Here is a 16,203-nt window from a genome sequence, read left to right on the forward strand (position 1 = left end):
GCCCTATATTATATATATGCAATAAATTTAAGGAAAATTATGCATTGAGAGCTAGAGGTCGCAGGTGCGAATCCCGTCGAGGGCATTTTATTGTATTTATAGGACAACATTCATTGACAGGTAGGCCTACCATCGTGTCCTTTATTCGAACACTGTATTTTACCTTCCTTAGATGATTTATATGTTACCGGCTATTTTGATATATATTATATTATATTATATATATATATATATTATTATTATTATTATTATTATTATTATTATTATTATTACTGTAATTATTTTACAATCAAATTTAAGGCCTAAAATTAAGAACCGTTCTGAGAGAAAAAATAGAAATGATAATTCAAGCATCAGATTTGATTTATTCATTGATATTATAATACTTTTTAGTTCCTCCTGAAAAATATATCTGAGGTCCTTCGGGTTAAAACAGAATAATTTTAGGCCTAGTAGAAGTGATTTCTGCAAATCCTTAAATCCCTGTACATCCGGCATTACAAAGTTAAAAATTATTTTTAGAACATCATGAATCAAAAAAATGAAACGATGGCTTTGAGGTTGAATTTTCTTTTCCGTCGATATTATAAGCTGATATAAAGCCTATAATGCAGATTTTCAAGTAGAAAAGGCTTAGCCTACAGTACTATTCATTCAGGTATCTCGCTCTTAGACCTAGATACTAAATATTTATCACAAGCTTCCTATAGAATATATATATATATAGGCCTATCATTTGTATTCGGACATTACTTGAATATACATCTCTTGTATGGGAGATAGCAAGCCTAGCGCCAGATATATGCAAATACGTGCCACGTACATGCAAGATCTTCTCAGACTACGCTCATCCACTTGTTCCCGAACACTCAGATCAACTACAAGTTCATCAACTTTGTTTGTTCCTGGGTGCCGTTCGAAAAAATATGGTGAGAGATCATTTCGTGTTTTGGCTCCAAAAATGTGGAATGCATTACCCGTTGAAGTCCGTGAATCAGCGTCAATTGACATCTTTAAAAAGCGACTCAAAACCTTTTTATTTTCCTCTTTATAGCTACTGTTTTCTTCTTTTTTTTCTTTTTCTCAGTTTCACCTCGCTAGCTAGTGTTGTTTGTTCCAGGTTAGGAGGCACCTGATCCCAGAAAAGATCAAAACTTAACCGGTACTAACCGGAGTACATAAACACAGATCTCCGGTTGGCGGTGATGGTGTAACCCCATACTTCGGTTTGGGTGCTAGCTTGGTTTTTATCGTTTTTTGTTTTTTTTTTAGTTTCTTTTTTTTTTTTTTATTTTTTTTTTTTTTTAGTTTTTTTCTGGCTTTTTTCTTTGTGTTCTTGACTTCAATATTGTCTAGCGCATAGAGACCTCGTTTATTCGCGCTATATAAATCCATCTATTATTATTATCTTGAACATTTTAAATGAGTTTTGCATGAATTGGTATTAGCACATGAATACATACAGTCATTCCGCGAACTTGCTGGTTTACACGGAGTGGACCAAACTGAGTGATGAAAATTCCACTTAATGAATATGGGCTAAAGAAAATTAAAACATTAAACATTAAAATTCATTGACCCCCCCCCCCGTTGGTTTTATACAATTTATGAAAAAAAAATATTTTGCTATTTAATTTTAAAAATGGATTAATTATTTGCATATCGTATAAATACGATGGTCGGTTCGTTCGCTTGTTGAGGGTAGCGATTTTTTGTTTGTATAACATTGAAATTCATTGACCCCAGTGAAAAGAGTTCCATATATTGCTACTGGCTCGATTATTTTAACTCCACAAAAAAATACTCCTTTAACAAACATTGAGACAATGATTGATGTTTTAGTTTTTAATTTATATTGGATTAATTATTGGCGTGTCGTCTGAATACAATTGTCGGCTCGTTTTGTTTTGTTTGTCACAAGCATGTAGGTCAAAATTATCCAATCATTGTGTGTGCCTTTAAGTTATATTTTCATCTGAAAGAGTAAACCATTTGCAGAACAGTTTACAGAATATGAATTAGTTAGTTATTCATAGTTTTATGGTGATTTTGGTAATCACACCAGCACCCACCACCGACAAAGCTCAAACGTTACCCTTTTCCGGTGGGCTATGCGTCCTTGATACTCTCGTTGTAAATTAACTCGAATTTATCTGTGAAGCGGTAATCAGAGGGTTCACCGATAGAGCTTAACGCCATGACATGTTATATAACCTTATCATTGTTTTCATTGTTTTCTTTGACCAATTGTTTTCTTTGTCCCAGTAGGACAAATCGTTTCCATCAACCTAACTTTCCAAAACTAGTACCACCGTTGTACAGACGGCTGTGTCCAGTCAGTGATCAATGGCTAGCACACGCAAAGTTGGAGTAGCTGTATGTGGTATGGGAAAGATTGGTTCTGTTCATTTAAACCATGTGGTACGAAATCCAAGGACTTCAGTCAAGTGGCTTGTTGAAGAAGATCTTGAAAGAGCAGTACATTTAAAAAACGAGTTTTACATGGACGATTCCGTACAAATTGTCAATGCAAGTAAGCTGAACAAAGTTCTAGAAGACAAAACGTGAGTTAACATTATTACATTATAAATTCATGTCACATGATCACCATTAATAACTAGAATACTAAGCCTGTAGACTAGAATCGTGTTTGTCAAACTTAATGAACAATATATTAGTTCTTCGATAAATATATTATTGGCATCATAAATATTACAAATAAACGATCAAAATTAGGCTTTAAAAAGGTGAAATATGCTTGGATAGCCCTGAAAGTATTCGAAAAGAAAGCTTATTTCCAATGGATTCCCAGAACGAGAACAATATTGTGAGAACAATGTTGACAGGTTAAAACCCTTATGCTGCCAGCTCTTTCTTACTCAGTCAAACTAATTCTTCCATGGTCAACCATAGAGCCAGCTGATAACGATGTACGGTAAGAATGGCCCTGATAAAAATGGCCCAAGAAAAATGGCCCCAATAATAAAATTCTGTATTAAAACTGTTTTTTTTTTAATCATTATATGCATTTTTTTAACTGAAATAATTTAGTTTTTAAAAGGAATCTAACATCAAATAAATTGCCATTTCCATTTTACTTTTTGCAGGAATTACATATTCAATGATAAAATATTCAAAGATTAAAAAAAAGCCATGAATAACATTTTTTTTCATTTAAATGTTAAAAAAATAGCAACAATATAATCAATAAATCAACATAAATCATGCATTTATTAATACTAAAATAATTTATTTGTGGCCAATTTCACGGAAGCGGAATCACAATTTTCCAGAAATTCAATCCGGGTATTGGTAAACCCTACAAACAATGGGTTGATATTTTTTTTTAATTGCGCAGCATAGTTCATTTTATAGTACTGTAATATGCTGTTATTTCTGCATTTTATTTCGACATATAGAGAATAAATATAGGTATATTTTGTCAATGATGACAAATAATATAGGCTTATTTATTAGCAGATTATGTGTTAGTTTCTAAGTCTCCTTATTATCCAGCACAGCTGTAACAACTGCAGAAGAATACAGTTTCTCAGCATTTAAAAACATCATACAGGTATTTTCAACTTGCAAAAACTCAAACTTCTAATAAAACAACCCCTGGTAAGTTTCACATCAAAATGTGCAGAATGCATTGGCTTTCCTATACAGCTTAAACACTATTTGGGTTCGTTATACGCTGGTCGGTTTTTAGAAGATCTTCACCAATTCGCATTTATGCAAAGGTGGCATTATCTGTTCTATTTATTATAGATTTTAATATATTTATATGAATATTCATGATGCTATTATAATTATATGAATATTCATGATGCATTATCAGACATTGTGAAAAACAGAAATGTAACAGTGTGAACCATTTTACATGGTGTAAGGTAGAAAGGAAGTAAACAGTCTTTATAGTATCAGACCATATGCGAATGATTTCATTTAAGGATTTCGATTGCATATTTGATAGATTTTAGAGCCTACATATTTTTTGCAAAATTTGCTTTTTCTTCCCGACGAGTGGGCATTCCTACCCCTTCCTCTCCCCATTGGCGCACGTCTGATAGGAAAATAACAAGCAATTATAGCATTTTATGACGTGGCAACGTAACAAACTATATGTAACATTGTAGAGCGTATTCATTTACTTTTCATTTTTTATTTTCAAGATATTTTTTTACAATTTTTTATACATATTTGCAGACATTTTGATCCATCTATACGGGATATATGTAAACGGGTGAAAGCTGGTGAGCTTGGAGAAGTAAAATCGATTAAGACAACAAGTAGGGACCATCTACCACCTCCAATCAGCAACCTAAAAACTTCTGGTGGGTAGAGTTTTGCTTAGGGATGTACCAGTTGCTTTTAGAAAACTGTTCTTTAGTTTTTGCTAACTTGATATTGGCAGTAAAAACAAAACAATGCAAGATAAATTGAAATAATGTAATGTACTTCAAAATACTAGACTATTTAAACGGGGATGAGTAAGGCACGATTAAAAGACAAAAACCATCACGTTGTAAGATTGTTGACAACAAATTACCTCAGTAGTGGAGTGCTGTTCCTCGATTAATTAATTAAATTGTAAAATCATAGAAGCAGAACAAAGGGCATACTTAAAAAGAATTACCATTTAAATTGATGAAGAAGCCTAGATACATACATTCTTTGATGGCTGGCTTATTTTTCGTACTAACTTAGGTGGTATATTCTTTGATTCCGCAACCCATGATATGGATTTGATTTGCTGGATACTTGGAGAATCGCCTTCCACTCTATACTGTCAGGCCCATGCGTTCAACCCAGAAATTGCAGCTATCGATGACTTTGATCAAATTGGAATCATGATGAAATTTCCAGGCGGGGCTATAGCACACATTGACATAAATCGACAGGCACTGTATGGTTATGATCAGAGACTTGAGGTAGGCACAGACACTACAGTATGGTACAATTATTTGGTTTAATGCTACTGTACTATTATGTTTTTTAATAATTAATATTACATATGTTTAAATTAATGCTAGATTAATTGGTACTGCACAATTATATGGTTTAATTGTTAGTACAATGAAATGCTTAATAAGTTTAGACCTACGTAAAATGGACTTTTACGGAGTGTCAATGAAACTTAAAAATTGACCAATCAGGAGGTGTTATGCAATAGCCAGAAATACAGTACGTGATTGTTCAACAAATACACGGAAGTTTACGTACACTTTATTAAAAATGCATTGCTCAGGATTGGCGCTTCATCGACAGAAGCACTTACTTATTCTATAATTTACGATACTTAATCAATTATTATTAATTATTGGTAGTTGTGGAGTGACAAGCGCCCTTCTGTGAGTAAATTTCTTACAAATCAAATCAAATCATCAAACATTCATTTCACCATGGTCAAATATACACATAAAACAAGGCATAGACGAGTACCAACCTAGAAGTCGAGTAGTGCTCACAACAGGCTGCATTTCAACACTATGTCTTATGACTTGGAATGATTTCACTTTTTCAACAGGTATTTGGATCTAATGGTATGCTTGAGTCTAAAAATATGTACCCAACATCTGTTCACTACCATAGCAAATATGGGCATAGTTTGGGTCATATAGAAGACTCGTTTACAGCCCGCTACAAAGAGTCATACCGTTTGGAATTTGAACATTTTCTGAATGTCTACCAAGGTTAGATTTATATAATAATATAAGTTATATATACATGTATGGTCGTTGTGTCAATATTAACAAGAAAGTTTGGATTAAAATTGATTAGCTTGGTGGTATGATGCTTGCCTTCCAATCTCAGAGTTTCTTATGATGAATAAACAGTGGCGTATCTAGGGGAGGGCGAGGTGGGCTCACCTCCCCAAAAAATTACTCGCTCGCCCCAGTCTACCCCAAAAAAAAATCACTGTCAAGTAGTTAAAATCACCATATTTTGCGAATTAGCGCCCCTCAATTGATCATCGATCCCCCCACTTCACCTTCGCACCTTCCCCATCAGCCCCCACCCCAATTCAAGACCTCAAGATACGTCACTGCGAATAAGAGCTCTACCAATCCCTAAGCCTCATAAAGAGGCCTTATAAAACAATAATCTTATAGAGAAACTCGCTATTTTCCCTGCACATTGTACATCCAGAAAAGTTTGACAAAACTGTATAATTGTTAATCTTTCAAGTGAAGTTGTGCTATATAAGTTTTATCAATCTCAATGCAATCTCATATTTTTCATTTAAAAAACCAGAAATGTCATCTTAATTTGACACTAGAGAAATTTAGAAAGAAAATATACAACTGACAAAAAATACTAAATGTCATGTAAACCAGCCATCTGCGAGCTATTTTTAATTTCTATTTTCTTAATTAATAAAGTTTTGCTTTGACATTCTTTCCTTTATTCTTAAATCTTCTGTATTTCATCAACCAATAGGAATTGAATCCACCTTGGACGTATCAGAAGAAGACTGCATCCGGGTTACTAGACTTTCCGAGTGTTGTAGAGAGTCGTTACAATCGGGCAAGCCAATCCAGTTCAAAATGAGTTAACCCGTTGGATGTAATATAGAACATGACAATGCAATTTTTTTACGGGATTTGGTAAATAAAGATAAGATGGTATTTGAACGAACAATATCGTTAATGCATAAAATTGCATGAATAGAAGAAGTTACTGGTACCATTAAATTTGAAATAAACTAGGCCACTCAGGGTATCAGTGTTAGTTTATAGTAAAATACAGAGTTAATATGTATAAGATATTTTAATTGTGTCTTATCGATATGTTTTTAATTTGTTAAACAGAAATAAAGTGGAATTGCATGATATAAACTTATGCATGTGTATCTGTGTGTTGTTTAGACTTTGTGGAGTATAGTGGATAGCAAGCAAAACGTAAAAAATCGTACTATTTGGTCTAAAACTATGAACATTGTTCCTGATATAAAAAGTTAACCTGTATTTGTTTCAACAACTATTTTTATTAGGATTTTAATTAGTGAAATAAATAGAAGTGTAAAACGCTGTACGTGTGTGTGTGGGGGGGGGGGGTGTATCTGGGCTATGTTTGGAAATACCATACAGATGTTAACGATATTACCGCGATTACTATCAAAATCAGTGTATTGATTTCGTCACATATGCCTGAATAAGCAAGGCAAAATAATACAAATTTGCTACACCAATCATCGTTATTCATATTGTCATTCGTATTCATAGACAATACCAATATAAAGAGACCATTGATATTATCTGGTTAGAAGGATTAAATCATTGCGCTTGTTAACACTAATGTATTATTATTATAGCCGTCAGAGTAGTACAGTACAATGTAAGGTTTTGAATTTAATGCTACCAATTTTACCCAAGCAGAATACTCTCAATTACCGATTTAGCGAAATTTCTAGCGAGTTCAGGTATTTAAAAAATCAAGTTTGATATATCTGTCAGTTGCTACACAAAGAATTATTTCATCCGTATAATTTGGAGTATATAATGACGTCATTAAAGAAAGTGTGTATTGCCATATTTGGTATGGGAAGAATTGGACAAGTCCATCTTGAAAACGCAGTTAGTAACCCCAGAGTGTGGGTTAAGTACATTATGACGACCAATTATGAGAAAACACTACAAATAAAGCAACGATATCATATTGATGATTCTGTTGAAATCGTACTGTCTAGTGACGTCGGCAAAATATTAGAAGATAAAAGGTAAGCATTACTGTAATTTACTGAATAATTTCCGTATTGAATTCGTAATCGATAATTATTCAATGAATGCGAGTCGCACCATATATATACTGTCTCTTATACACATCTAGATGTGTATAAGAGACAGCCCGAACCATGAGCCCAGGGAGGGCGGTATCAACATCATCACATGATCTGGACAGGTCAAAACTTCTCCATGTTGGGTTATATATATATATATATATATATATATACATACATTTAATGTTCCATTTATCCAATCTCTGACCATCTCTTTTATTAGTTCCCCTGGTATCGACATTCGACTTTTTCTAGTGTAGGGCCTACCATTTTATTGCTAGAAGATATTGACTCAATTCTTCATTTCTCTGTTCTGATTAGATTCCCATACACAACTTTTTTTTCAATCTATCAACTCAGTCAGACATTATATTACGTTATCCTTTACTTATACTTAGTGCTATTCGTTGCGCTTTCAGAGCGTAAACTACTCGCCAGTCTAGTAATTTATGTATTTTGCAAGCAAAAATTATATTTAATTTATTTAATAATGTATCCATTGTTATTGTGTGTTTGGTGAATTCAATGATGGCTGATTTGATCCTTGAATATTAGTAACATGTGGAAGCACGCATGAAATCCAGTTACTAATGTGGTGGTGAATATGTGAAGAATACCAAGTCAGTTAACGAACTATAATAAGTAAAATATAAAGAAGACGTGTTCATTTGTGTTTGCAAACATAGAATATAATATAGTGTAACGGTAATGAAACTCAAATATGCAAGATGTTGACTTTAGAAACACTAAAATTTATTGATGCGAATATTTCGGCTACATAAAATGTCAAGCGTTGACAAAGACTACAGGAGTAGCCGAAATATTCGCATTTAATTTTAGTGTTTCTCAAGTCAACACCTTACGTATTTGAGTTTCATTACCGTTACGCTATATTATATTATACAGTACGGTATATATACATATATATATATATATGTGTGTGTGTGTGTGTGTGTGTGTGTGTGTGCGTGTGTGGTGTATACACATATCTAGTCGTATCAAGTGATAATGCATATACTGCAACCACAAATACTTTTATATCTGTAGTGTTGAAATGGTAGTTATTTGCACGTCAACTTCGCATCACGTTGAAATCATACAAGCAAGCTGTAAGGCAGGTGTGCTATTTATTTTATACTTTACTATTCTAAATGATCATGTTTAAACATAAAGCCCAGCAAATGGGGCTATTCGATACAAAATGTGAGTACAGTACAACTCATTGGCAAAAATTTTATTGGAGGACAATGCGAGTTCATCTTCTCTATGCTTCAGTACAGGCTATATAAATAACGTATATTTGATGTACTTTTAAATAGTAATAATAATAACAATAATATAATATAATAATAATAATAACAATAATAATATAAAAAATATCAAAAATAATAAATATAATAAATAATACTTATAGTAATAATAATAATAATAATAATAATAATAATAATAATAGGAAATCGTTTTAGTTAACAATTACAAGTTTAACTAAGTGCAGTGCTTGAAATGAAAATGTGTAATTTTTTTAAATTATATTACCTATTTAGATGTCTTTAATTGTGTACATTTTAATCAAATAATTTAAATAATTAAATATTAATAATAATAATAAAAATAATAATAATAATAGGAAATCATTTTGGTTACAAGTTTAATTAAGTGCAATGTTTCTTTTATTATGTACCTCTTTTTTCATGTCTTTAATATTTTACATTTTTTATTTTAATCAATTTGAAATGAAATTAAAATGAAATAATTACACCTCTGTAAAAAATAGTGGTATGACACTCAAAAGTGACTGTGCAATTTAACGAATACCAGGATTCGTATTACAATTTACATGTACACGGTATTTTGTAAAGCGGACATTTTTGGATGAAAACATTTAATATTAAATTCAATCCAATACAATTTAAATTTTATTTCAGACATCCATTGTCCATATCAAAAAATGAAGAGAAAAATATTGTACAAAAGTAACATTCATGATTTAATTGATATGTGACATATTTGTACAAATATGTACATGAGTATCGGTTATCAATCAATAAACGAACTTTGTTTTAGGTAAAGCTGTATTTTGTGAGAAGCCTATCGCACTTACATTAGATGACGTCACATCATGTTTTGCTTCTGCCCGAGAAAATGGACAACTGCTGTTCTGTGCCTACAACAGGTGAATAAGAATAATTATTATAACGTTCAAAGAAAGATAATTTTGTAAATAATTTTGTTTGTTGTGTTTTACATAGGCCAATTAATGTTCATTAATCTGAACTATTTTCTTTAAATGTTAAATCTGGAGATTACAGAAGAAAACAATTTTTTCTAGGCGATTTGATCCTTCAATTCGTGATCTATATAATCGTGTGAAATCCGGGGAAATCAAAGACATTATATCAATCAGATCAACAAATTCGGATCAACAGTGTCCACCAATGAGCTACCTTAAAAACTCAGGTAGGTTTTAATCTTTCCAAGATTTTTCATCACCATATCATTTTAATAATAGTACTAATTATTATTATTCGTGATATTATTACATCATATCGGCAGGCCCGTATCCAGGTGGGGTTTTTATGGTTCGGCAGAACCCCCCTTTTCTAGCAAACCCCCCTCTTTTCTGGCGAAACCCCCCTTTTCCCAATCCCAAGTCCTCCAATCCCAACTAATGCACTGCATACCCACCCAGACACAGACATTTTCAAACATATCTGCTCTTATAGCATTATTTAGACCCATAAAGCACAAAAATCCTCTTGCTTTGAGGGTTTCGCCGACCCTACTGGGGCTTCGACTGCGGACCTCACGCCCAGAGAACTCCCCCCCCCCAACCTTGTAAGAACCTGGCTACGGGCCTGATATAGGTACATATTACTTCAATAAGCCAATGTAGGAGTATATTTATATTATTAAGTTCCATCTTTAACGAATGAAACCTTTATGTTAAACCTGCGAGACCATAGTAGCCTATTTTACTGAGGTCTTGATATTTGTTATTTTATTTTCTTAAGGCGGTTTATTTTTTGATTGTGCAACCCATGACTTGGATATAATATGCTGGATTATGGGAGAAAGTCCATCCACGGTCTACTGCCAGGCGTATGCGTTAAACCCAGACGTGGCAGCTGTTGGAGATTACGACACAGCTGGAATCATGATGCAGTTTTCAGGAGGCGCTATCGCATATGTTGATCTCGGCCGCGAAGCTATATACGGTTATGACCAGAGACTTGAGGTGCGACTTTTTAACTCTTCTATGATAGGCCTATACATTTTTACTGGATGATTATCATTTGAGTAATTCGAGTTATTATAATTTTATACAGGTGTTTGGGACTGCTGGTATGTTGCAGACTTTAAATCTTTATCCAACTTCAGTCCAGTCACATGATCACAAGGGACATTCTAGTGGCCAAATTTATCAAGCATGGTTATCCCGCTATAAAGAATCATACAGATTAGAATTTGAGCATTTTCTTGATGTTTACCAAGGTTAGGACGTTTACATTACAAATTAATTATGACCAAATAATGATTTTATTGCTTTAAGGTACATTAGGTACAGTATTTTAAAATAATGTTCTGTGGAATATCTTTTCTTTACTCTTTTCGACCTCTTTTATATTCTTCTATTTAGGGATCGAACCTGAGCTAGAAGTGTCCGAAGAAGCCTGTATCCTGGCAATTAAGCTGTCAATGTGCTGTGAAGAGTCTTTACATTCCGGTGGCCCTGTCACTCTCGAGATGGAGTGACGATGTGGGCGCCTGCCTACCAACTCACGTGTTTATGAAAAGAATTTAAATTTAGTCACCTCTGTCACGTTCAAGATGAACAGACGATGTGCTTCACCAACTCATTTGAATTTAAGCGCCTCCGACTAGTTGGAGATACACTGATTTCGTGTGACCTTATATAATATATATAAGGTATAAAATATTTTATATAGGCTTAATAGATCGATCATTCCATGGATTAATCGATCAAATGTTTTGGTTTTGCCACATGATAAACTTTTAGCTAATTGTTTTGCCATATTAATTTTTTTGAACAGCTGCGTAGTGCTCTAATGAATATTTTGCAAGTTGAATTGAATTTGGCAAGTACAAATAATAGAGGATAATATCATTGCGTTTGAGATTTTTTAATGCGGTACACTTTCGTAATAATGATAATAAAAACAATAAAAATAGCGTCAATGAAATATTATTATTGTTATGATTACAACAAAATGATGATTATTTAGACTAATAGTTGATGAAAATATTATTAAATATTATTTTATAAATCATCTTAGTAATGTAATTAATGTTCGTTATTTTTACTATCTTTTCTTTCCTTTTAGTATACTATTTCATTTTTGTTCTGTTACTACATGTAATTGCATATTTATTGCTATTTTATAAGCAAAGTAGTTATGTTTAGTCACCCTCGATTTATTTAGTAGTGCATGTTCTTCCCCTTCAACCTATTTTTATTTAGATTCAATATGTATACGTGCATCTATGTATATATAGTATTTTGTCAATGTACCATTGCCTTCCAATATCTACCTTGAACCTCCATTATTTATTGTTACTTGTTGCTATTATTATATCTTTGGTAGTACTGTATACTGAATTTTAACGAAGAAACGTAATTGAAAAAAATATGTGGATTGAATAAATGATGGTAATAAAAAATGTTATATAAAACAATAACAACAAAAAATAGAGCATAATGTGTTTTTCCGTAGCATTGTTATTGTATAATTTCGATCTTAGTATCCACTGAATTTTCAGAGTAAAAATATATTTTTGTGATGAGAATGAACTGATGTTCCGGGTGACCTTTGACATTGTTGACACTGATGGTGTAAATCGCATACCATCATTGAGTTGACTAGTCCTATGCTAATTTATCGATCAATAACTGATCTTTGGTACGTAACCGATCCAAATCGATGCCCAGCGCGTTCGCACGGTATGGTCAGCTTAATCAATAGAAATGTATTGTATAGGTGATAAGTAACGTATGATCTACGACGGCGTACTTATATCAACATCTGCTATGCTTTGATTGGATACGCTGAATTCACGTGATATTCTGTTACAAACACCAATTGTTTTTATATGTGTGTTTACTAGAACACGTTACAGTAATCCATACGATATCAACATGTCGCATTCATCTACATTAGGAGTAGCAATATTTGGGGTGGGCGATATGGGAACCATACATTTAAAGAATGCCATAAAAAATCCGAGAATATCTATTAAATGGATTGTAGAAGCAAGTAACGAGAGAATCGATCGCTTGAAGAAAGAATTGTATTTAGATGACTCTGTCTTATTTACAAATACGGATGGTGTTGATAAAGTACTTGCAGACAACAGGTAAGTTAAGATTCAATGATATAAGTTTACTTTCATTTTTTTTGGTATTTAATTTAGTTTTCAAGCAAACGTAACAATTTATCAAATCAAACATTAAAATGGTACAAGGGAAACAATTAAAAAAAAATAGTTTTAGTAGTTAAATTTAGAAAAGCAAAAGTTTGAATCCAGTAGACCTATAGTAGAATTGTAAAGCTAGCCATAAAACTCATTTTCATATTTTATAACAGTGTTAATGCTCTCATTGTTTGCACTCCAACACCTTACCATGTTGGCTTGATCAAAGCAGGATGCGCAGCAGGTAAGTAAACGTATTTGATGATTATCATGGGGATGGCGATATATAATGACTGACTGACTACATAATAATGGTGGCTGATGATAGTTATTAGTAATTATTGTGATGAAATATTAATGATAATGATGATAAATAATAATGTTGTTGATAGAAATTATATTGATAATGATAATGATTGTTTTTGTGATGGTAAATGACGATGATTATAATTGTGATGTTGATAATGGTATGGTGTTGATGGAGGTGATTATAATAAATGTGATGATGATCATGATAATAATGAAATAAAATTGATTTTGGTCATTATGATGACGATTTAAATTATTAGTATTATGAAAACCGAAGTGGTAATAATACAGATTCAATGAATGAATGAATGCATGGTGATTAGAATATATACTATTTAAAAATGTTTTAATAGGTAAAGCAATTTTCTGCGAGAAACCAATAGCAACGACAGTTGATGACGTCACTTCCTGTTATGCTGCCGCTAAAATTAATGGACAGTTTTTGTTCTGTGCTCTTAACAGGTAAGCACGTTATTAAATTCATAATGGTAAGCCTATCTATTTAAAAAATGTGAACAGCTTATGTACATTTTATTTATTTATTTTTTTTTTTACCCATTGGTTATTTGTTATTCTTCTATACATAAATAGCTACCCAAGAGGACACAAGGTTCTTGATAGATGTGATGCGAAAATTAAAAGACAGAAAAAGTCCATTTATGTTATGTTTTATTTGTTAAAATTTTTGCAATTGTGAAAATATAATTTATTAATCATTTTTAATTGAGTGCAAGTACTAAACATTTGTCTTAATAGGCGTTTCGATCCATCGATTTGTGAACTGTACAAACGGGTCAAGTCTGGAGAAATTGGAAAAATTAAGTCGATAAAAACCGTGGCAAGAGATTATCCGCAGCGTCCCGTTAGTTTCTTGAAATGGTCTTGTAAGTAGGCCTAATACTAGCTGCAACAAACCTTTTCGTAATTTAAAGTGTCATTCTTTCGTGTTCATGTTTCCTTTATTATTTATCTGCTAAATTAAATTTCTGCTCTATAGACCTATACTAGTTATTGATATGTAGTACGATATCTGCAACTTTCCAATATTGCTGTCCATCGACATACATTTATATTTGTCTGCTGAAAAAAATAAAAGAATTTAATATGTGTCTATAATATAATCAGTAGATTATATCATAGACATAATTTAAATTCTTTTATTCTTTTTCAGCCGGTATTTTCTTTGATCAAGCGATCCATGACATTGATTTTGCGTGTAGAATCATCGGAGAAGCTCCGATGAGTGTCTACTGCCAAGCGCATTCGTTCAATCCAGAGATTGCTGCCATCAATGAGGTAGACCAAGGCAACATTATGATGCAGTTTCCAGGGGGTGCAATTGTTCATATTGAAGTCAGTCGATATGCTGCGCATGGATATGATCAAAGAATTGAGGTACAGTAGGTCTACTTTTAAATATCTTTTTGTTAATTTACATTTTGGATTTTTAGTGCATCGTTATCCAAGGAAATTTAACAGAGGGTATATACAAGTATTTAAATTTACGGAAATGTAAAAAAAAATAAAATAAAAAGTGAAAGTTGGGCAAACATAAACTAACTAGTATTGGGAATGATTACAATTTGTTTCATATGTCGGCCCTATCCAGTCACTTTCCTCTTCGTTAACCTTCCATATTTCACTTAGGCCTAAAATAGGCCATTATGAGGATTTTACATCAAAATATCTATTAGACATTATGATTTTTAAATATCGTAGGTTTTCGGAACAAAGGGAATGTTGGAGACAAAGAACTTGTTCCAAAATTCTGTACAGTTTCACCAAGATTCCGGACAATGTCGGGGGAAATATGAAGAATCTTTCCAGGCCCGCTATAAAGATTCTTACTATAACGAATTAGAACACTTCTTAAACGTTTATAAAGGTAAGTAATGTGGTTATTGATACGTCTATAAGTACCTAGGTTTTTTATGACATCATCATTTACAATGTATTCACATAATCCTTATAAGGCAGTTGAACGTATCCTCAGTTTTGATTGGTTGTGATGGAGTCTAGTGTTAGGCCTACCAGGGGCGGATTTAGGGGCCCGGCGAAGCCCCCCCCCCCCCTTTTTTTTTTGGGAGGTAAACGAAAAAAAGAAAGAAAAAGAAAAAATTGATAGCCCACAACGCCTCAAATGTTATTTTCGGGCGTCTAGAACACAAAAATTTCGCGGGGGCATGCCCCGGACCCCCTGGGACATTGTTGTCTCGATCGGCCCAAATTTCGCCCCCCCCCCCCCCCTTTTGGCCTTTTGGACATCTCTGGATCCGCCCCTGCCTACCATGCTACCTCCAATTCAGTAATCAAGATTTTCATTACCATCAACATTTACGCTCATCTGCCTCTTGAGGCCTGACATAGACAACATAAATTACTACATTTATACCATACCTTAGTTGAATGTATATCCACCAAACGTTCTGTTGCAATGATTGTTGTATGGACTTGAACTATTTATGTACATAATAGGCCTATGTTTAGGTAACGAGAAATAACACTTCTTTCATTCACTTAAGTACTGTATATGCGCAGCGCTATTGGTATAAAATATCTAATTCGTGCATATGATTTACGTTTTATTAAAAAACAAATATATATTTATATATATTATATATATATATATTTATGTATGTATGTATGTATATATATGTATTTATGTATATATATATATATAT

General features: G+C 32.8%; 3 protein-coding genes across 3 annotated transcripts in view; all 3 read left to right on the forward strand.

Annotated features, from left to right (window-relative positions):
- The window catches only part of LOC117101904 (uncharacterized oxidoreductase YrbE-like), a 7,709-nt gene extending 863 nt beyond the window's left edge, over positions 1-6,846 (forward strand). The window contains exons 2-7 of the mRNA XM_033242020.1: positions 2,269-2,564; positions 3,517-3,574; positions 4,124-4,337; positions 4,711-4,934; positions 5,531-5,696; positions 6,445-6,846. Of these exons, the coding sequence (XP_033097911.1) occupies positions 2,347-2,564; positions 3,517-3,574; positions 4,124-4,337; positions 4,711-4,934; positions 5,531-5,696; positions 6,445-6,560 (996 nt within the window). The 5' untranslated portion in view covers positions 2,269-2,346 and the 3' untranslated portion in view covers positions 6,561-6,846. The remainder of the gene's footprint in view (positions 1-2,268; positions 2,565-3,516; positions 3,575-4,123; positions 4,338-4,710; positions 4,935-5,530; positions 5,697-6,444) is intronic.
- A 131-nt stretch (positions 6,847-6,977) lies between these two features.
- On the forward strand, positions 6,978-12,402 carry LOC117101863 (uncharacterized oxidoreductase YrbE-like). The gene is made up of 7 exons (XM_033241978.1): positions 6,978-7,723; positions 8,831-8,901; positions 9,848-9,956; positions 10,113-10,240; positions 10,795-11,018; positions 11,110-11,275; positions 11,421-12,402. Exons 1-7 carry the CDS (start codon positions 7,506-7,508, stop codon positions 11,534-11,536), a joined length of 1,032 nt encoding a protein of 343 aa, XP_033097869.1. The 5' UTR covers positions 6,978-7,505; the 3' UTR covers positions 11,537-12,402.
- Positions 12,403-12,773: 371 nt separating this feature from the next.
- LOC117101864 (uncharacterized oxidoreductase YrbE-like) lies at positions 12,774-15,545 on the forward strand. Its single transcript, XM_033241979.1, has 6 exons — positions 12,774-13,156; positions 13,387-13,457; positions 13,876-13,984; positions 14,279-14,406; positions 14,694-14,917; positions 15,242-15,545. Exons 1-6 carry the CDS (start codon positions 12,939-12,941, stop codon positions 15,413-15,415), a joined length of 924 nt encoding a protein of 307 aa, XP_033097870.1. The 5' UTR covers positions 12,774-12,938; the 3' UTR covers positions 15,416-15,545.
- Positions 15,546-16,203: the final 658 nt, after the last annotated feature.

The sequence above is a fragment of the Anneissia japonica genome, unplaced genomic scaffold (genome assembly GCF_011630105.1).
Source record: "Anneissia japonica isolate Jap-2015-1 unplaced genomic scaffold, ASM1163010v1 scaffold4988_len2956909_cov206, whole genome shotgun sequence".
Classification (NCBI taxonomy): domain Eukaryota; kingdom Metazoa; phylum Echinodermata; class Crinoidea; order Comatulida; family Comatulidae; genus Anneissia; species Anneissia japonica.

Bases quoted from the DNA above. Each gene is read 5' to 3' on its own strand.
- LOC117101863 (XM_033241978.1), top strand. From the start codon at position 7,506: ATGACGTCATTAAAGAAAGTGTGTATTGCCATATTTGGTATGGGAAGA. The intron at 8,902-9,847 runs GTGTGCTATTTA...ACTTTGTTTTAG, and splicing joins ACAAGCAAGCTGTAAGGCAG to GTAAAGCTGTATTTTGTGAG. The intron at 9,957-10,112 runs GTGAATAAGAAT...AATTTTTTCTAG, and splicing joins CTGTTCTGTGCCTACAACAG to GCGATTTGATCCTTCAATTC.
- LOC117101864 (XM_033241979.1), top strand. From the start codon at position 12,939: ATGTCGCATTCATCTACATTAGGAGTAGCAATATTTGGGGTGGGCGAT. The intron at 13,985-14,278 runs GTAAGCACGTTA...TTGTCTTAATAG, and splicing joins TTGTTCTGTGCTCTTAACAG to GCGTTTCGATCCATCGATTT. The intron at 14,407-14,693 runs GTAAGTAGGCCT...ATTCTTTTTCAG, and splicing joins TAGTTTCTTGAAATGGTCTT to CCGGTATTTTCTTTGATCAA.